This window comes from Mesoplodon bidens, assembly GCF_964165515.1.
Source record: "Mesoplodon bidens genome assembly, chromosome: 5".
Classification (NCBI taxonomy): Eukaryota; Metazoa; Chordata; class Mammalia; order Artiodactyla; family Ziphiidae; genus Mesoplodon; species Mesoplodon bidens.
Genome location: NC_138161.1, coordinates 78,438,845 through 78,460,413, shown reverse-complemented (window position 1 = coordinate 78,460,413; position 21,569 = coordinate 78,438,845). Strand labels below are relative to the sequence as shown.

The 21,569-nt window shown below is 36.8% G+C and overlaps 1 protein-coding gene across 2 annotated transcripts in view; it reads left to right on the top strand.

The window, feature by feature from the left end:
• IFT80 (intraflagellar transport 80) overlaps positions 1–20,740 on the top strand; it is a 110,973-nt gene extending 90,233 nt beyond the window's left edge. For both annotated transcript variants that reach the window (XM_081234301.1, XM_081234300.1), the window contains 7 exons: positions 545–680; positions 1,136–1,283; positions 2,414–2,585; positions 3,513–3,602; positions 3,694–3,866; positions 13,228–13,351; positions 20,292–20,740. In XM_081234301.1, coding sequence (XP_081090427.1) covers positions 545–680; positions 1,136–1,283; positions 2,414–2,585; positions 3,513–3,602; positions 3,694–3,866; positions 13,228–13,351; positions 20,292–20,402 — 954 coding nt within the window. In that variant the 3' untranslated portion in view covers positions 20,403–20,740. The remainder of the gene's footprint in view (positions 1–544; positions 681–1,135; positions 1,284–2,413; positions 2,586–3,512; positions 3,603–3,693; positions 3,867–13,227; positions 13,352–20,291) is intronic.
• Positions 20,741–21,569: the final 829 nt, after the last annotated feature.

Sequence of the window (21,569 nt, the reverse complement as noted above, 5' to 3'; positions counted from 1 at the left end):
ATCACTATTAATCTCCTTATATCCTTCCAGAAATTTTTAGTGCATACACAGACAAAACTGATATATGTTCTTTTCTCCTTCTTTTACAAAAATATAACATATATATCTGTACTTTGCTTTTCTCACACATCACTGTTTCTGGAGATATTTTCATATCAATACATGAAGTGCTTTCCCAATCCTTTTTCTTCCCACCATATAATATAGCATTTTATGGATGTATCCGAATTTGTTTAACTTGTGCCCAAGTGATGGATGCACATGGAAATGTGTTTCAGCTTACAGAATTTCAAAATATACATTATTTTATAGTGTTTTAACAGGCATCTTTCCCTTGTAAATTAAAAAAAATCACTATACTTTAGCTTTTGAATTATTAGTATATTAGCAGTTAAATTATTTAACAGGGACATTTTATCATTATGAGTAGGTAAGTGATATTTAATTGATCTTTAAATAAACAAATGTTCTTATAATTAAACAGTTAAAACAATCTAATGTCAAGCACTAAAACTAACCCAGAATTTTTTTTTTTTAATTTTAGAATGAAATTTTGGAAATTGCTCTAGATCAAAAGGGACTTACCAATGATAGAAAAATTGCTTTCATTGATAAAAATAGAGATCTCTGTATCACTTCAGTGAAACGATTTGGGAAGGAAGAACAAATTATCAAACTTGGTAAAATAATTGTAATACATTTAAATTTTTGATTCCTTTCAGCTTTCTTAGATCTACTCTGTCATATATTATGCTAAATAGCTTACTTGCTTGAATGAATCTATGAATAATGCTTTGGTCTCATAACATTTCTTACAAAATGTTACTTCATAAGTATGTTCTTATGAAACGCTACTTAATTCCATTTTAATAGCAAGTCTTTAGCTGCTACAGCTAACTTGGCATTGAATGAAAGGCATGCAGATTAAAAATATAATGGTTCTGGGTAAAATATTCAAATTTATTTCCATAAATTTTTATGTGAATTTTTGTACGTTTTCACCATTATATGATCAGAAAATAGTCATACCTACGAGCAGTTAGTTAGGGTCTTGTACATCTGCTGATTTTAAAGATGTATTTTTAATACTTACGTAATGGAACTAATAGTACATTAACATTCTTTTTAAAATAAGGAACAATGGTGCATACTCTGGCGTGGAGTGATACATGCAACATCCTCTGTGGACTTCAAGATACTCGATTTACAGTGTGGTATTACCCCAATACGGTTTATGTGGACAGAGACATTTTGCCTAAAACAATATATGAAAGGGATGCAAGGTAACATTTTACTGCATAGGATTGTTTATTGTTGTAAATAAAACTAACAGAGTGTTGTGTTTCCGCCTCTAATTTAAGTCCTGCAAGATGTCTTTCACTTTACTTAGTCAACCAAATAAAATTGTTCAGCTAAAACTAGTTTAATGAGATTTAGTGATGGAATCAAGTTGAAAGGGTCAGATAATACTATTTTATTTATTTATTCCTTAAATGAATATAATTTTTCCTTATATGGATATAATCTTCAGGTTTACTGTTGTTTAATGGTAACTCAGGTCATTTTTTCAGTGTGGTTTAATTATTTTAATATAGGCACTCTTAAGATTTTTCTGTGATATATAACTTTGTGACAACCTTTACTCTTTCCCAGATTATCATTGACCTTGAGACTTTCAGGAATGTATGTCTCTCTAGAATTGAATTCTTAAATTAATATTAAATATAGAAAAAATATATACTGAAAGGCTTTAAAAATTTTTTATATTCTTCAGAAAATCAAATGCATTTATATTCCTAAATTCTCCAAGAAACAGCAAGGAGATCTCTCACTCTTGACAAACTAGGTATATAAAGGCTTCTCAGCTCCAAATCTTAGCTTAATTTTCAAATCTATTTTGAGTTCATTTTTAATATTCAAGCTCACAACATTAGCAAAACCAGAGAGGTATCCTATAAAAAAAAATTTAACTAATGAAGTTAGTCTCTTTAAAGTTCACCTCTTGTTATTATGAGAAAATAATCTTAGAATCAGCTTAATTTTTAATGTTTATACTTTCAAAAGCTGAAGCTAAGTGCTTTAATCATTTGTGTGATTTACCTTAAGACTTAGAAAAAATCACTTCAAATGCGACTTAGAAAAAATCACTTCCAATGCTTTTAGGCATAGTTCTCAAATATGTAATAATTTTTTGCCATGTTAAAATGTTTGTATATTTTGCTCTAAGTGTGTATAGCTAGTTAGATTCAAATATTTGTTTAATATACATACATTATCCCTGGAGTTTACTTTTTTGGAAGTGCATTTTGGAGGTTGGAGATTTCATATGTATGTCAGGGGTCAACTCCCCAAATTTAATATATATGAAAAATTTTGCTCAGAATATAAATTGCACTTTTCCTTTTTTCAACAGTGAATTTAGTAAAAATCCCCATATTGTGAGTTTTGTTGGAAATCAGGTAACTATAAGAAGAGCTGATGGCTCACTGATTCACATCAGCATATCACCATATCCTGCTATTCTCCACGAATACGTAAGCAGTTCAAAATGGGAAGACGCTGTAAGACTTTGTCGTTTTGTTAAGGTACTTTACATTTCAGATCCATAGTTGTGTATATATTGTATATTAGTTTATATAATATCTTTGTGAAAAATGAGAAATAGTAAGAACTAAGGGCTGGAAAAATTGCAAATGGGATCACATCTTTTTTTTTAATAAGTGAAGACATGGGTGATACAGAGAGATAGGTGTTGTGTGATTTATTCTCTGAAGAAGCTATACTTTAAGTGAGTAGTTTCTTCTTACTGGTAAATATAAAAACCTCTTATGGAACTTTTTTTTAAAAGTCAGATTCCCAAGTTCAACCCCCCACGGAGATTCTAATTTATTAGATCCAGTGAGCCTGGGCATATTTTTCAGTTCCTCAGATGATTTGTACAGCTAAGGTTAAGAACCACTCACTACTTTAGATCAACATTTCCCAACCTGGTTGAATCAAGTATTTTCCAAGCATATTTGACCACAGAACTCTTTTATTTTACATTGGTTAATTCCCTTAGACTACACTTTTGTGAAAAGACTTTTAGATGCTTTTCCTTACAATGGGTTGTTGGCGGCAATCTGCTATAATAGCGTTGTCTGAGAAACTCAGTTTCTCTGGTTCCCTGTAGTTGCATTCTTTGACTTCTCATCAAAAAGACTGGAGGGCTTATAACCTTGAATTATGGTAAAAGTAATTGTAAGTTCAAAATAAACCTTTGATAATTAGAAATGAACACTTTCAAAAAACTTTATTCAAAACTTTCTCTATGTGTTATTAATATATTTTAACAAAGTAGCCACAATGAAATTTCCACATCATTAACCTATTAAATTATTGGTTTCTCAGTGCCATGCTCAGTGATTTTTTATTTTCCATTAAAATATAACTTTATTCTATTTTAATTCACTGTTTATTTTAAGGCAGTTCAGCCCTGTAGTTGAAATAATTGTTCTCATTTTTCACTTTAGGAGCAAACCATGTGGGCTTGCCTAGCTGCTATGGCAGTCACTAATCGAGATATGACTACTGCAGAAATAGCCTACGCAGCAATTGGTGAAGTAAATAATGTTTACTTACATGTATATGTTTGTGTGTTTTTCTTACCATAATTTGTTACTATTCACTTCAAATATTTTTCTTTTTTTTTAGATTGATAAGGTTCAGTACATCAATTCTATTAAAAATCTTCCATCTAAAGAATCAAAAATGGCCCACATATTAATGTTTAGTGGGAACATACAGGAGGCTGAAATGGTTCTTCTTCAGGCTGGCCTTGTTTATCAAGCGATTCAGATCAATATTAATCTCTACAACTGGGAAAGGTAACAAAAATGTTTTTCATCAATTCCAAAACCTGATTGTTCTTAATGTATTCTTCTACCGACCACTTAGTAAATTACATCTTCCACTGTAATTAACAGTTTCCTAGTATCATAGAAGAATTTATTCACATTTATATTTGTGAGTAGTTTGCCATTAAAGATTTTTGCCATCTCTGAATCATGATTGATTAGAAGTTGTCTGTGAAGAAGAAAAGAGAGTCTAGGATGTCTCCAGAATTTCTGATTTCAGTAACTGGATAAATGGTGGTAAGAATATTAGCAGATTTGGAAGAGATGTTGGATTTGAAATATTTGTGAAGAGATAAGTGATAATAGTTGATTATTGGACCTGGAGGTCAAGAAAGATTTGAACTAGAGATGTCAATTTAGGAGTCATCAGCAAATGAATGGAAGCCAGAAGAATGGATGCAGTTGCCTGGGGAATGTGAGGAGTGAGAAGACATAAACTATATTTATGGGATGTGTGAAAAAAAAGAGAAATCTGCTGAAAGATTGGGGTAAAGCAGTCAGACAGGCAGAGAGAGGAGCCAAGAAAGATTTGTGAAGTTAAGGAAGAAATACCAAAGGATTTGTAACGAGGAGTGGTCAGTAACCTTCCCTGCTGCCTCAGGCTTTGGGACAAATTGCTTTCTGAGGCTGAGTGGCAGGCTGCTCTTCTCTATGACATATTAGGTTTCTCTACTCATTCTCTCAGGTACGTCTCTCTCAGTGAACAAGGTTGTAGTGCTTATATGCACCTGAAGTTACTGTGTTACAAAGCTGGCATGTTGACTTTTCCAGGTTTGAAATGTCTTTCCTCATCTTCGTCTCTCTCTGTGCTCAAAAATAACCCGTAAATCTTTCAATTACTGGCCCCTTACTTATAATCCCCTCAAATTAGAATTTTTATAGTCCTATCTCTATCTTCCCCTTGAATAGAAGTAACAAAATGGCTAAAAAAAAGTAACAAAAGGTAGTTAATTTTGTTATGGACATACTATAGTCTCTTTATTTAATTTATACATTAATTATCTACACTCTTCATACAATTCAGCCACCCTGTTTCTATCCTTTATTTTCACAAATTTGTTGTCATTGTTTGGCTATACAAAGGATCATGAAAGATGTTTTAGGTTCTACAAATATGAATAAGCCATTGTTCTTATCCTCAATTTATTCATAATTCACAAATATTAAAGTAACTATTTTGGAAAGAGTATGAATAATTTTTTAAAACTCTGTATTAAAGAACTAACAGAAAGTTGTATATACCATTACTAAGCCATGAGTTCCATGAGAAATAAGGAAGAATGGTGTTCACAGCATATTTTCAACTGATACTTTTGAGAAAATGTTTATGTTGATAAATGTTAGGCATTACTATTTATATAGCACTCTGAACACCATACAGTATAACAGATATTTGAAAAATCATCCTTATATTAAAAAGCTTGGGCTTCCCTGGTGGCGCAGTGGTTGAGAGTCCTCCTGCCAGTGCAGGGGACATGGGTTCGTGCCCCAGTCCGGGAAGATCCCACATGCCACGGAGCGGCTGGGCCGGTGAGCCATGGCCGCTGAGCCTGTGCGTCCAGAGCCTGTGCTCCGCAACAGGAGAGGCCATAACAGTGAGGCCCGCATACCGCAAAAAAAAAAAAAAAAAAAGCTTGCAACCTACTTAGGAATTCCATTTTATTGTCATTAATAATAGTGAGGCTTCTATTTATTGAGTGCTTATCATGTGCCAAGAATTGTGTTAAACACTTTCCTTATGTCATCTCATTTGGTCATCACAACATTATACAAATGAGGAAGTTGAGGGTTACTCATAAGTAGGTGGCTGATCTAGGATTTGAACCTAAGTCTTCCAATATCAAAGAGCACCTGAATTTTCTGCTATTATTGCAATAAAATATATACTGCTGATACTACTACTTACATTGTTTTATAGGATTGATGTTTACCTCTTTTGTTATTTATCTTCGTAAATTTTATGTCACCTTTCACCTTTCAGATTATACACTTCTAGAAGGATAGAAACATTTTATCATTTTATATTACCTATATACATAGTAGGTACTTAATATTCATGCTCTTAATCTTTATGCAATACTCTCAATCATTTTGCCTTGCACTTCCTCTACAAACACTGGGTGTAGATACATACAGTATATAAATACCAGAGCAGGTGTGTGAAGCATTTGCCTCTGATGGCTTCTATTGATGGCCTATAATACAGCCCTCTGAACATTTCTCATACCTCCCTGACCTAAGTGAAAATGACCTCTTTCCAGAGGACACTCCTTCCCTACCAGTCCTCTCAGATGGAGTCAGTTTATTCTCTCTGACTCCACATTCCTTAGGTCTGGGTGTGAGTGCAGTTGGTGTCCTTTTTGCCTCCCCCATCTTTACTTGTCTTGTAAAATCTCTGATCCTTTGAGACTTAGGTCATGTGACCATACTTATTCTCTGCTGCTAACTTCACATCTTCCCTACTGTCCCTACATCCTGCTGTCTGTGCCGCCTCTTCCCCTCCTCCAGTTTTCAGCAAATGACTCTGCCTTAAGATATTAGATTTCACGCTTCCCTGGTGGCGCAGTGGTTGAGAGTCCGCCTGCCGATGCAGGGGACGCGGGTTTGTGTCCCGGTCTGGGAGGATCCCACATGCCGCGGAGCGGCTGGGCCCGTGAGCCATGGCCGCTGAGCCTGCGCGTCCAGAGCCTGTGCTCCGCAACGGGAGAGGCCACAACAGTGAGAGGCTCGCGTACCGAGAAAAAAAAGATATTAGATCTCAGGGAGAGGGAAAACAAGAGGGACAAAGAGATATAATGGGGAAAGAGAACGAATGCTGGGTGCTCCTCCGTTCCTCCTATCTACCTGGCATCTCCTTTTCTTATGCTTTGTGTTTTTCATCTAAACTATAAACCAATGGGTTGATCAAATGCTGGTAGACCTTTATGCCTGCCTGGTAAGTCGATAAACGTCAAGGAGCATTGTTCAAGGCTCCTGATTACTATTTACACACTTAAGACTCCCAAATATCCATCTTTCTTCTAGCCCTCTGCCCTGCCCATGTTTGCTTCCAGAACCCAATTATCCACCTGCCTATTCAGCATTTCCATTGGCTGTCTCATATGTTTGAGTTCAAATTTATATTTATTCCCTCATAAACTTGGTCCTCTTCCAGAGTAATCTATCTCATCTTTTCAGTCTACCCAAAGCTGGAAATTTAGGAGTTACTTTTGACATTTTCCTTACCCTCTTTCCCCCATACTCGAATTACCAACCATTTTCCCTCTCAAATACCTCTGGCACTCATCCACTTTACTATCAGTACCCTTATCTAAGCTGATCCAAGTTTTTCTTTTTTCTTTTTTTTTTTCTTTTGGCCACACCGTGCGAGCATCTTAATTCCCCGACCAGGGCTTGAATCCACACCCCATGCAGTGAAAGTGTGGAGTCTTAACCACTGGACCGCCAGGGAATTCCCTGATCCAAGTTTTTCTTAATAAAACATCATCACTGGTCTCTCTGCACCTACCTTGTCCTTTTCCTATCCGTTCTTCACACTGTAGTCATAGTGATCTTTCCACAATGGAAATCATCATGTCACTCTTGACCCCTGACTCACTTACATGAAACCCATAGTTTCCCATCACTTTTAGCATAAATATCAAAGACTGGATAAGAATGACTTCAGATAATGAGCAGAAGTAATTATAACTGCTAAGAAACTCTTTAAAAACTTATGTATTGTCTTCATTTCCAAATTCTGCAGATATTTCTGAAACCAGTTGGAATATTTCTTCCTAATGCATATTCATTCATTCAGCAGATATTTATCGAATGTCTGCCATACCAGGCATATTTAGATATAACATGGAGATCTGCTTAAAATAACAACAACAGCAATCTTTTGGTGAAATGTCTGGTCATTTTTTTTTAAGTATTTTTTTTTTAATTTGTTTGAGCCAGCTCCTTAGTTGCAACACGTGGACTCCTTAGTTGCGGCATGCTAACTCTTAGTTGTGACATGCGTGTGGGATCTAGTTCCCAGACCAGGGATCGAACCCGGACCCCCTGCATTAGGAGCGCAGAGTTTTAACCACTGAGCCACCAGGGAAGTCCCACGTCTGGTCTTTTTTTTTTTTTTTTTTTTTTTTTTGCGGTATGTGGGCCTCTCACCGTTGTGGCCTCTCCTGTTGAGGAGCACAGGCTCCGGACGCGCAGGCCCAGCGGCCATGGCTCACGGGCCCAGCCACTCCACGGCACGTGGGATCCTCCCGGACCGGGGCACGAACCCGCATCCCCTGCATCGGCAGGCGGACTCTCAACCACTGCGCCACCAGGGAAGCCCCATATCTGGTCATTTTTAATGACTTGTTCAAAAGGGCTGCTGAATGGGACAAAGACAAATGTAGTGGTTAAGAATGGGGGCTTTGAAATAAGACCTGGGTTTGATTTCTGGTTCTGCACTTACTAGTCCTGTGATCTTGGACAGATTAGTGAGGCTCTGTAAGCCTCTGTTTCCTTGTGTTTAAAATGGTGATAATAACAAAAACCACATGTTTGTTGTTGGGATTAAGTAAAATAGCTTGTGAAAATCTCTTAGCATACTGCCTGATACATAGTAAGCCTTCAATAAATGGTAGCTACTATTCATTTTTTAATTATTTTTTGAATGTCTCTAATGTGCCAGGTTTTAGTCATGGGGGATACAGCAATGAACAAAACTGACAAAGTTCTGTGATGACAATTTTGATTCTAAATGATATAGCTAATATAAAAAAATAGAAGTAAGAGGGATAAATACTTGGATCCAATATAGGAATCAGCTTATAACAACATAATCCAAAGAATGGCTTGCTTAGAGAGTAGAATAATCCCCATCTGCGAAGATATTCAAACATAGGACGATGATAAAATTATGTGACTGATTGATTAATTAATAATAGACTTCTTGCATGCCTATCTATGTAGATGGTGTCCTTTTAAAAATGATCTTATTTTTTCTCCACATGTATTACCCTCTTCTGGGAGTGAGTAAATAATTGTTCTCATAAACTAAGACTTCCAGAACTGGTTTATGTTATTGAATAGTGTTTTGAGTTTTTAAAAAACTTTTGAGTGTTGTGTATATTCCAGGAAAGTCTGGCAGGGCTTTAATTTGTCTATGTCTTTCATCAGGAAGGTAAACCCACATTTGGTATCTGTGTAGAACCGAAGCTGTACTGGATGGTAAATTTTTGTGTCGGGGTGAGTGGGGAGGGCAGGGTGGTAACTAAGCTGTCTTAACAATTTGGATTTGTTGAGTTTTAGTTACCTTTGTGTATCCAGTTCATGAGGTCCAGCAGGAGGGGGATATACAGGTGTGAAGTTGAGGAGAGGTCCTAGACATTGGGGGAAAGCCACTGAGGGAATTATCAGCCTTTGGAGTAGCTACGGCCATGAGTGTGGCTCAAGAATTTAAAGAAGGAAAAAGAAAAGAGGGCAGGGCTTCCCTGGTGGCGCAGTGGTTGAGAGTCCGCCTGCCGATGCAGGGGACACGGGTTCATGCCCCGGTCCGGGAAGATCCCACATGCTGCGGAGTGGCTGGGCCCGTGAGCCATGGGCGCTGAGCCTGCGCGTCCGGAGCCTGTGCTCCACAATGGGAGAGGCCACAACACTGAGAGGCCCACGTACCGCAAAAAAAAAAAAAAGAAAAGAAAAGAAAAGAGGGCAGCAGGCAGATTTCCCCTGAAATTCAACACTTAATGATCTGGTTGAAGAGGAGGATTCAGCGAAAGAGATCAGGGGGAACCCAAAAAGATGGAATTTAAAAACTATTTATTATGGAAAATTTCAAATGTATACAAAAGTGAAGAGAATAGTATAATGAATCTCCATGTACCCATCACTCAGCTTCAACAGTTATCAATTTGTGAATAATCTCTACTCCTCCTCTATCCCTCCCCGCAATTTTAAAAAGCAAATCCCAGTCATCATATCATTTTATCTATGAATATTTCAGTATGTATCTTAAAGATTTTTTTAATCCAGCCACAGTATCATGACCAGTTTTTAAAGTTAACAATAATTCTATTCAGTGTGCTTATTTCTCTGATTGTCTCATAAATGTTTTGTTTTGTTTTATGGTTTGTTTGATTCAGGATTCATAAAATATTCATACAGTTTGATTGGTTAATACATTCTTAGGTTTCTTTTCATCTATAGGTTCTCCTATTTCTTTTTTGTGTTTTCTTGCTATTTTCCCAACTGGGCCTGTAGAATTCTGGAAGGATGGAATTTAAGTATTGGATGATAAATATATTAGATTGCTTTTAGGATCCCTGAATTTCTATATTTGTTTAAATCCTTTAGAAGGGAACAGATTTTACTTTGTTAATATGGGTTATTCTATTTGAGAAGCATAGTCTTGCTGCTTTGTGCTTCCGTCATTTATATTTGAACTTGAAAATTGCCTGCAACCTAATAAGATGCAGTCCTTGAGGAGTAGTAGATACGCAAGTTATCTATTTGACATTCACTTTGGACATTTGGTGGTAGTCTGTTTTCAAAAACTGAAGTTAAGAGAGGTAGAAACTAGAAACTCCAGGTATGCATATTGATCCTTTATGTAAGTATTAATAAAAATAGTTTTTCTACTTATACCAGTTATATAAAGTGATTTTGCTTCATTCAAGTTATGCAAAAAACTATATTTTGAAGTTATAACATCTTTTAATATAACTTCCTTCTGTTTAAAATCAGAGAGGATACATGGATTTTTTCCAGCCCCATAATCTAATGTTATATTTGTTTGGTTGCTGAATAACCATCTTAAAGCTAGAGACATACTGTTCCCATAACTCTTAGATAATTTGGAGTGAATTCTCTCCTAAATGTGGTAGAGAAACATTTTTTACCCAGTGTGTGCTTTTAGAGAACGTTTAAAATAGCATATATCATTTGAATGTTTAACTTTAGCTATTGCTTTTCAATCAGATAATTAATATATATTTTATAATAATAATAATGACTGTAATAGCAGATAATTCTTAGCATCTAAATGCAGGATTAGGAACTTCCCTGGCGGTCCAGTGGTTAAGACTTTGCCTTCCAATGCAGGAGGTGTGGGTTCGATCCCTGTTTGGGGAGCTAAGATCCCACATGCCTCGCAGCCAAAATACCCAAAACAGGGCTTCCCTGGTGGCGCAGTGGTTGAGAGTCCGCCTGCCGATGCAGGGGATACAGGTTCGTGCCCCGGTCCGGGAGGATCCCACATGCCGCGGAGCGGCTGGGCCCGTGAGCCATGGCCGCTGAGCCTGCGCGTCCGGAGCCTGTGCTCCGCAACGGGAGAAGCCACAACAGTGAGACGCCCGCGTACCACCAAAAAAAAAAAAAAAAAAAAAAAAAAAAAACCCAAAACATAAAACAGAAGCAACATTGTAACAAATTCAATAAAGACTTTAAAAATGGTCCACATAAAAAAATCTTAAAAAAAATAATAAATGCAGGATTAGACATCATAGTCTATCCTTTCTACATAATTAAATGTGTTGATGTTCCATAACAAAGTCTCTCTTTGGAATTTTTGAAAAGCCCCAACCCAGAATAGATGCTTACGTATTCCCCACCTCCAGTTTTGCACCGTCGAGAACTCCTTCCCCCAACATGTACAATCATAAAGAAAGAATGGGAACTGGAACTTCCGAGGTGCCAGCGAGGTTGTTCACCAGAGTCTCCACTCACACATACAACACAGGAATCAGAGCCTTAGGGATGAAGAGGGGGCTGATGTGAGAGAAGGCTAGAAGAATTAAAGCATCTTTACTTCTGTTTCTCATCTTTTGAGCCTCTGTAGATCGTTTCTTGCCTTCGCTTGTTTTCTACTTTTGTTCCTCTGTATCCTAATACCTCTGCATTTTTTCTGTGTGTCTTCTTTTTCTCTGAAAGACATAAAGTCACAGAGGAATGAGGGAACTTTGTGAGGAGTTTGTGATGGGTAGCAAATATCCTTGGATTTAGCAATATTGTTTATGCCAATATATTTTTGTAAGAAATCATTGTACTGAACTTTGACATAATCATTTGTATTATACACGACTTACATTCATAATTTATCTATTGTCTTTAATATCTCAATTGTCTTATCATTTTTCAATTAATACACACATATCTAAAATACTTTTTAAAGTGACAATTTAGTTTACGTCAAACCAAAGCATGCTAAGAATCAAACAAATTTGCCTACTAAACAGTCACACATTGCAAAAATTCTAGTCAGTAGTCAGTTTTGTCTAAAACAACCATCACTGGCCTATTCAGAAATCATGTGTTATATTAGAAAGCAAGAGAACTTGAGAAATTATGTACTTTGACTATTATGATGACTGTTTCCCATACTTTAAAACAGGATAACAATGAACAGTGTAGGAGAGCTATATTCTACTAGATTGTTCCTGGCTCAGCTAATATGAGTTATGCATAGGATCACGGGCTGAGTTGCTGTCCAAAACCTACATGCAAAAATAGGCCTGGAACTGAAGAATAATCTTTTCATCTCCCTCCAAATTATCAATATATAGATTTTATGCCTTTGGTGTTTTAACAGTGATTTCAGCAATTCATTTAGTTCTTGTCTGCTATTTAAATAAAATATTACCTTAAAATAACTTGGTTACATAGATAGATATTAATTAACTTATAAAATTTAAATGGCTATTAACTTTTTCTAAGAATCAAATGGCAAAAGGCATTTTATCAGACTTTTGTTATCCTCAAATTTTATTTTCATAATATTTTTAATTTACTGTACTAATAATAAGGATAAGTAAGGATATCAGTACTTAGTTTAATATTGAACAGAATAAATTCATTACTGACTTAAAAAATGGTCAAGATAGTCGAACCACTTACATTAGGGGAGTTCATTCACTTGAATTTTATTATGATTTCAATGAATTTTTCAATGAACATTTATGATACATACACTCTGTAGTACTCACCAAAGAGAAATGAAACCCAGATCTCCCTTCAATAAATGTATAGGTTAGTGGAAGGAACAGATTCATAATAGTTACAATACACTGTAAGCAGAGCTGAAATAATAGTATGTATAAAATGTTCTGTAGCACAGATAAGATATAATGGTCATTTATTTCTACAAGGAGAGCTGGTCAGGGAGAAGAGATCATGTTTGGTCTGGACCCTGAAGTATAAATAGTAATTTGTAAGATGGATAAGGTAGGGAATGACATACCTTTCACATTGAGGGATGAGTGGAGGGATCAACATAGACTCTCCCACCCTTTCATCCCGAAACTCCACTGCCCATAGAGGCTAACACAGCAATGCGGATAATCTGATTTCTTTCTCATTGTAGGGCACTTGAATTAGCTGTTAAATACAAAACACATGTTGATACAGTGCTGGCCTACCGACAAAAGTTTTTGGAGACATTTGGTAAACAGGAAACTAATAAACGATACCTGCAATATGCAGAAGGTGTAAGTATTATGCAGTATTTGATAATAATGTATATGCTTTATAAGTATGTATTATTCATCCTAATGCGACAAAATTTGAATAATTCTTACCATAATCTCTAAAAAAAACTACTTTTTGCCTTGCGATGTTAGTCTTATTTTGACTATGTAATTACATTACTAAATATTTTTCTGGAATCTTATAGCCATATTTTGATTAACTCAAGTCTGGTTTTATAATATTCGATTTGTGTTAAGGTTGTGTGCTAACTGATATTTTTAGATAAACAGTATAAATGGCAAGGATAAAAGCTTCTAGCTCCTGAATTTTGTCTTCTACCAGCTGCCCTTTCTGCTCCAGGGGAAATACATAAGCACAGAGGGCACTGGCCAGAAAATGGATACTTTGCCACTTTGCAGATTCTAGGGAGCTCAGTTGCACTTCAAAATGTGCCTGGCCTGGGTAGAGTTCGCCGCCTAGAACAAAAGAATGCTAACTCTTTGCCTCTCAAGTTCCTACCAGAATATAAGATTTTATAAACCCAATTAGAAAAAAGCCATTCCAGTACATATCAGCACACAGGAGAGCCAGAACAAGGGCGTTTGTCCCAGCGCCTAGAGCAGAAAAGATTGTGGCCACCTGCCCAGATCCTTCTATACTCAAATCGCAGAAATAGAGCTCACCTGTAGCCATGCAGATCCAAGAGACTTGTAATCCCAAAACAGGGCCAACCTTGCTCCCAGCTCTGTGAACTAGTTGATTCCTTTAGCCTTTTAGTCATTCATTTATTCAAAAAATGTTTATGAGTACTAACTCCAGGCCAGGCACTATGCTATGTGTTGAAACAGATATGGCTTCTGTCTTCATGGAGCTTATAGACTGTGAGAGTGCTCCTCCTTGGGGATAGAATAAAATGGAATGTTCTGATTTATCATAGGGGGCAGAATATATAAGAGGAAGCTTGGGAAGAGGAAAGAAGTTGTAGAGAGAAGGCGCCTACTAAAGGCAACATTATCCGTTTGCTGTATTTAGGATATTGAGTGTCATGAACCACATTTTTGGACTTCAGACCAGTTTTCAGGGTAATGAAACCTTTGAGGCCATTCTTAGTTCTGCAGTGCAACTTTATCATCTGGATCCAGGATAGACACAAGTTGTGGGTTTCTTGGTGGAAAGGGATGTATTTTATAGAAGCTCCACAAAATTTTTTTTGTTTGATTCAGAACTGTTTACTACTGAAATGGATCCTTTGGGAGTTTGGGCTATGAGGGCTTCCCTGGGAGCTCTGAGGGCTATACTCTCAATTCACAGAATATGACAGCAGCCACCAGCACTGAGTGCTAAGCAGCCCAGAGATTCAGTAGTCACCTCATCTTTTTTGTCTCAGTTTTGAAAATACGACAGTATGTTAAAAATGAGCACCCACCTTAAATTTACTTTATTGTATAATTTTTAAGCAGATTAATACTACTCTGCTTCCTCTTCATCATCATTACTAACAATATTGTTTTCAGTGTGTTCACATTAGGTACTTTCGAGGACATAAAAAATATAGTTTTTACCCTCAAGGAAATTATATTTCAGATATTAAAAACTTAACATTCATATCTTCTTTTTCATTATATACATATTCACCTATAACTAACATATGATACTTCAGTCACAAGAGTAGTAGAAATGTTCAAAGTGGGAGAATCAGAACAACATGGCTTTTTTTGGTATTTTGTTTTCTTTTCATCCTGAAACTATATAGGTTACTTTGACTCTCTATGGCACTATGTTCTAGTTTCCTACTTTTCTTCTTCACAAATGTAATTTGGAAGTTAACTAGAAATCATAAAGCAGTATTTTAAGATGAAAATTATCTTTGACTTAAAAATTATCTTAGCCAAAATTGTGATTATATAAACTCTTTATTTCAGAACTAAGAATTGAATAGAAAAAGATCATTCTTAAAAAGAAATTTATTCTACCTACTGGTGAACTCAAATGGGCTCACAATGCATAATGTAAAAGTTTATAAGAGTGAAGTTTGACATGCATTCATATTTATGAGCCCTGAAATGTTATTTGGGCCTTTCTAGTTTAAAATATGGAAATCTGAGATCCATACACGGTGTACTATCTTCTAAGAACCCCATTGAAGTCATTATACCTGCTCTACAAGGGTGTTCAATAAATATTTGTAAAATAATTTATGAGTCTGGCAAATAAAGTCCACTTGAGGAATACATTCAGTCTACTGAATACATACTCTGTGCAGGAAGAGAAGTAGAAGAGACAGGAAATGTTTAAAGCATTATGCTAGGAGAAAGAAAAATAGAGGGAAAAACAGGAGAGAAAATAACGAGAGATTGTTAAGTGATAGCTCATTTGCTGGGTAATTAGTTACCTTTTATTCATTCAATATTTACTGAGCACCTCCTGCAGACAATGTACTCTCCTTGGTGGTTGGGATATAACAGTAAACCTGGCAAACACTGACCCTCGTGAAACTTATATTCAAATGGAGGTGATAGTTAATTATACAGTTAATTGTTCATTTCAGTTGTGATAATTGCCTCGAAGGTAGTGTACATAGTGCTGTAAGATTTTATGAATGACAGGCCCGACCTGGGTGGGGGGGGATCAGCAGATTTTTCTAAGCAAAGCAATTGCTATTTGAGTTGAGCTGTAAAGAATGGATAGTAGAAGCTGACTGAGGGGGTGGGGGGAGGGGGTGGCGATGGCTGTGTTCTAGGCAGCGGGAAGGCTCTGAAGTGGGAAAGAGTGATGAGCAAAAGGGAGATTGACCTGAGGGTTTCATAGGACAAATTCGGTATATTGGCTTTACCCTAAGATTAATGTAAAGATACTGATTGGAAGTGACGTGATCACTTTTCCCTTTTAAAATCCCAGTTCCTAAGTGGAAAGGGAAACTTGGAATTTTCCACCAAAGTATCCTTTTTTTCCCCTTTGGAAATTGTATACTTTGTATTTGCTAGTTTTCATTTTTAAAATTTATTTATTTATTCCACAGAATTATCTTGAGTAGGATTTTGTCAGTCAGTTAAAGGATATGATAATAAGAGCAAATGCATGGGATCTTGAAAGAATGGTGAAGGAGTACAGAGTGACTGCCCTGGATCCTGCGTGCTGGGTCCTGGGTGGCTGGAATATTGATGGGACCAGACATTAAAGAGTCTTAACACTGTGATAATAGACCTTATAATGGAGGCAGTGCAAAGACTTGGAGGTTTATAATCAAGAAAATGACCTGAAAGATAACTTCTGATGTGGAAGACGGATTGGAGGTAAAGATGGTGACTAGGAGACCAGTTAGGAGGTTACTGTAATAATCTCAGCAGGAGATGGAGACTGTAGGATTAATGTAAGAAAAAGTAGCAGTAAAATTAATAGAACATTGTGGTTGGGGGTGGGAGGAGAGGTGGTGAGGTAAGGCAAGACATTTGAGAACAACTTCAACATTCCTAGTGTTGGTGACTGGTAGAGGAACATGAGCATATATGAGTTTTGGACCTTTTGAGTTTGAATACATGAAAATTGGCCATTTCTTTTTGACTTTGAAGTCCCTGTGGGGTGGCCCCTATCTAGGCAGAGATGTCTAGTGGGCAGTTGGAAATACCAGTGTGAACATCAAAGGGTGTTGATAAAGGAAGAATCAGGGCTAGATAAATAAATTTATCGTCATGACCATTTAGGAATATTGAAGCTATGAGAGTCGAGGAGATCTCCTAGGGAAAGTATGAAAAAGCTGTGGTTGGAACCGCAGTGAATACTAACAGTGAAGAGGTTACTGAGGGGAAGGATATAGGAGAAAAAGAAAAAGAAAAAAAAAAAAAAGACTGAGGACATTTAGAAAGGAGAGCAGAAACCAGAAGAGAACGATATTGTACTGAGAGAGATATTTCAAAGAGCGTTGGTCAGCAAGGTCCAGGGGATGCTCCTACATCAGGACCTTTTTCTTCCCTCTGTCTGTTAGTATGCTGTTCCCCAGATATACCCAGAGAGTCACTCACTCATCATCAGGTCTTCATGTCAGCTTCTCAGGGAGGCCTTCTCTGATCACTCTGTTTGAAATACAACACCCATCCCCCTAACTCCACCCCGGCGCTATCTCCTTCCCCTGTGTCCAAAACTTTTACCACTATTACTTGTCTTTGTTTATCTTTCTATGAAGACAGTGATTTTTATCTTTTTGTTCACTGCTAAATCCTTTCTCCTAGAGCAATCCTGGGCATAGAGTGAGCGTTAAATATTCGTTGAATGAGCAATTGAGTCGTATAGAGAAGGTGTAGGATGAGGGATTAAAACACTTAATGGTGGCATTAGTGAAAAGCTTCTGAGGTGTAGTGGGAACACAGTCATATTACAGTGGTCTGGGGAGAGGATGAGAGTCAGGAATGAAAAGAAGAATGAAAGTGGTAGCTTGTAGGGAGACAGAATAGAGAGGGAAGGATGATGAGGGGCAGCCAGTGAAGAGAAGAAATTGAAATATGTAGGTAATAATTGAAGGCCAATGTCCTAGAGGAGTCAAAGGAGACGAGATCAGGGACTTATGTGAAGAGGTTGCCCTGAGACAGAAGGGAACGAGATAAGGATGGTTACCCTACTTTTATGAAAGGAAGGAAATTAAGTGAATTCATGCCTGATGGCCACTATATTCTCTGTAAAGTAGGAAGCTGATTTTCGGCTGAGAGTAAGAGAGATGGGGTAGAGGATGGAGAGCCATTTGCTATGATTTTAAAATTATTATTATGTGAATAAGAAGAATTGACCAACTAGGGACTAGAATAAGAAGTGCCAAATAGTATTAACACTCCCTAGACTAGAAAAGGATGTGTTTTAGTGTAGAAGCCACTTGACAGCTGTCATGAGTACCTCCTTATCTAAAACTCACTATTAAAAATACTCTATCCCAGAGACTAAATTATCAGGAGAACATTGTTCTAAAACTGGACAAATGCCAGAGTGAAAGTGAAACATTTATTTTCAGTAGGATAGCTGTCAACTGACACCCTCATTTGTAGTATAACAAGTAACTAATATAGATGTCATCAATCTGCTTGATGCACTTCTGGTGCAGCTGAGCAACAGTTGTTTAGTGTATCATCAATATATGGTTTTATTGTGATTGATTTGAAAAACATATGTAAGTCAATTTAAGCCTGGAAGAAGGCCAAGGCATTCATCAAGTTTTGTCTTTCTCTTTGCAAATGTTTTCTTAGATGAGTTGTTTTGCCATTTAAAAAACATCAAGTTCTGACCTGATTGAAAAATGAGTCTTTCAAATAACCTAACATTTGCTCTGCCTTTCGATAAGCTGTCACTTGCATCTGAGCACAGACTTTCGTTTTCTATGAGTAAGAGGGATTCTTTTAATTCATCAATTTTATGTATTATAAACAAGTATATGGAATGATTATCTAAAATATATCCACAAATTACTTCACAGAAATTTAGAGAAAGGATATTGGAATAAAAAAGAACCAAATACTTAATTCTACCTACTTCCAAAACAAAATAAAAGAGGTGTGAAGTCCTGTTAAGGTTAAATTAGTCTCAGTTACTTAAGGTAAATCTGTTCAGGCAGCAAGTAGTAACGCAGTCTGCTTTAATACTGCTTATTCTACTCAGCTCCCCTACATGGAGGCGAAAACCTATTCACTTTTGGCTCAGTCTCAGGAGTTTGGGTTTATTTCAAAGTAAATCAGAGTTAGTTTTAGGTAGGACCCAGTTTTTCCCATGTCTTGCCTGAGAGGACACACATTCCTTAATTAGTGATCTCCAAACTTTTAAAAATAGTAGAAGGCTTTTTCCTAAAGAAATTGTTTATTGAATTCAGAGCAGAGTCCATTCCTAACACTATGTCTGTTGATTTAGTGGAGGGGCAGGGCTGGATTTTGGGGTGTTTGCTGGTTGGCTGAAAACAGATAAAAATATTATCACTTTTCAGTTATTCTTTTTACGTGTCTTTCAGCCTTGCTTTCCCACTACTTCCTCTAATATCTTTTCATCATTTTCTTTTTTTTCATAAATTTATTTATTTTATTTATTTATTTTTGGCTGCGTTGGGTCTTCGTTGCTGTGCGCGGGCTTTCTCTAGTTGCGGCAAGCGGGAGCTACTCTTTGTTGCAGTGTGCGGGCTTCTCATTGCGGTGGCTTCTCTTGTTGCAGAGCATGGGCTCTAGGCGCACGGGCTTCAGTAGTTGTGGCATGCAGGCTCAGTAGTTGTGGCTCGCAGGCTCTAGAGCCCAGGCTTGGTAGTTGTGGCGCACGGGCTTAGTTGCTCTGCCGTATGTGGGATCTTCCTGGACCAGGGTTTGAACCCGTGTCCCCTGCATTGGCAGGCGGATTCTTAACCACTGCGCCACCAGGGAAGCCCTCCTCATTTTCTTACCACCAAGTCTTCATATTATTTTAAGAGTTGTGAAGGAGCCCCTTTTGCAGAGTATGCTCTGGGAAAGCAGATGCTCCCCTATCTTTCTCCATAGGTAGGCTCCTAATGGAAACGTCAGTATAAAAACGGTGAAGAGTTGACACATTTGAAACATGGCCTACTGTTTCAAAAATGAAGCCCTGTCCATTCTCCCCCTTGTTTGGAGGAGAGCAGTCCATCTTCACTCGCTCCTACCCCTTCGAACCTGAGGCACCGGAGCAGAATCCTAAGGCTCCATGGGACAGCTTAGATGTGCCTTTTATAAATAGCTACAACCAGATTTTGGTCTCACAATGAGAGTCTTTGCTTTTTATTGTGATAATTGTTCTATTAGGTCTTATTCTTAACGCTATTTCATTTTTGGGGGAGCATTATCTCTTCTTAACTTTTCTTTCCTGCCCTCTTTTTTCTCTAATGTTTTGGAAGTCATGCGTTCTGTTTTTGTTTACTCTTAGTTACTTTGCATTAAACAAAAATGTCTTATACTATATATGCATGTTTCTTCTTTTCTTCTACTGCAGCTTGAAATAGATTGGGAGAAAATCAAAGCCAAAATTGAGATGGAAATTACCAAAGAACGAGAGCGATCCTCAAGCAGCCAGCCCAGCAAGAATATTGGTCTTAAGCAGTAAATGCCATGCTTACCTTTAAGAAGTTTTACCTTTTGAAACTGATTCTGATTAACCAAGGATAAGCTTGTTTTCCTTGCTTAAAAAAAGGCAGAATCTCTAAGTATAAGCACTTGCTGTGTATTTAATACCAAAAGGATATTCAGAAAGACTAAGCACAAAATAATTGATGTAATTTCATCTTTTATATTTTTAGTCCAATAATTAGCAAAACATCCTATATATTTATGATGCATCTATGTAGTATTGCTTACATTCCAGTTTTCTGTCCATTATTTTATCCCTGAATCTTCAGTATGAACAATATTAATGCTGATAATAAAACATTGGACTCTTTAAAATGTATGTCATCATTAATTTCTATTTGACCTCAATTGTAAAGTGCTCCAAAAGTTTATTTATACAACAAAAAATGAAGCTTGACCTATGAAAGTATAAAATAATACATATACTTGTATACCAATGTTCATAGCAGCATTATTCACAATAGCAAAATGGTGGGCAAAAAAAGACGGCCATCAACAGATGAATGTATAAACAATATGTGGTATTTACACACAGTGGAATATTATCCAGCCTTTAAAGAGAATGAAATTCTGATACGTGCTACAACATGGATGAACCTTGAAAATACTATGCTAAGTGAAATAAGCCAGACACAAAAGGTCACACATTGTATGATCCCACTAACATGAGATACCAAAAATAGGCGAGTTCACTGAGTCAGAAAGGTGAATGAATAGTAGTTGCCAGGGACTGTGGGAGGGAAAATTGGGGAGCTATTGTTTAATAAGTTCAGAATTCCTGTCTGGCATGAATGAGTGGTGGAAATGGATAGTGGTGATGGTTGCCCAACATTGGAAATGTACTTAATGCCACTGAATTGTACAATTGAAAATGGTTAAAATGGTAAATTTTGTTATATATATTTACCATAATTTTAGAAATACATCTAGAATGGGCAAGAAATATTTTCCTCATTCCTTTTCTGACTTGAGAATGTTTAGGCACTAGGCCCTAGAGTCTGAATTTGTGAAAATCTCCTTAAATGATCAATCTGTTTGGCTAGTCTTAATTCAGTATGTCCCAAAACTATTATTACCACAAAGCTTTTTAACATTGATACAAATAATCCTTAGAAATTCTTCCATGAAGCCATTTTTGGAAATG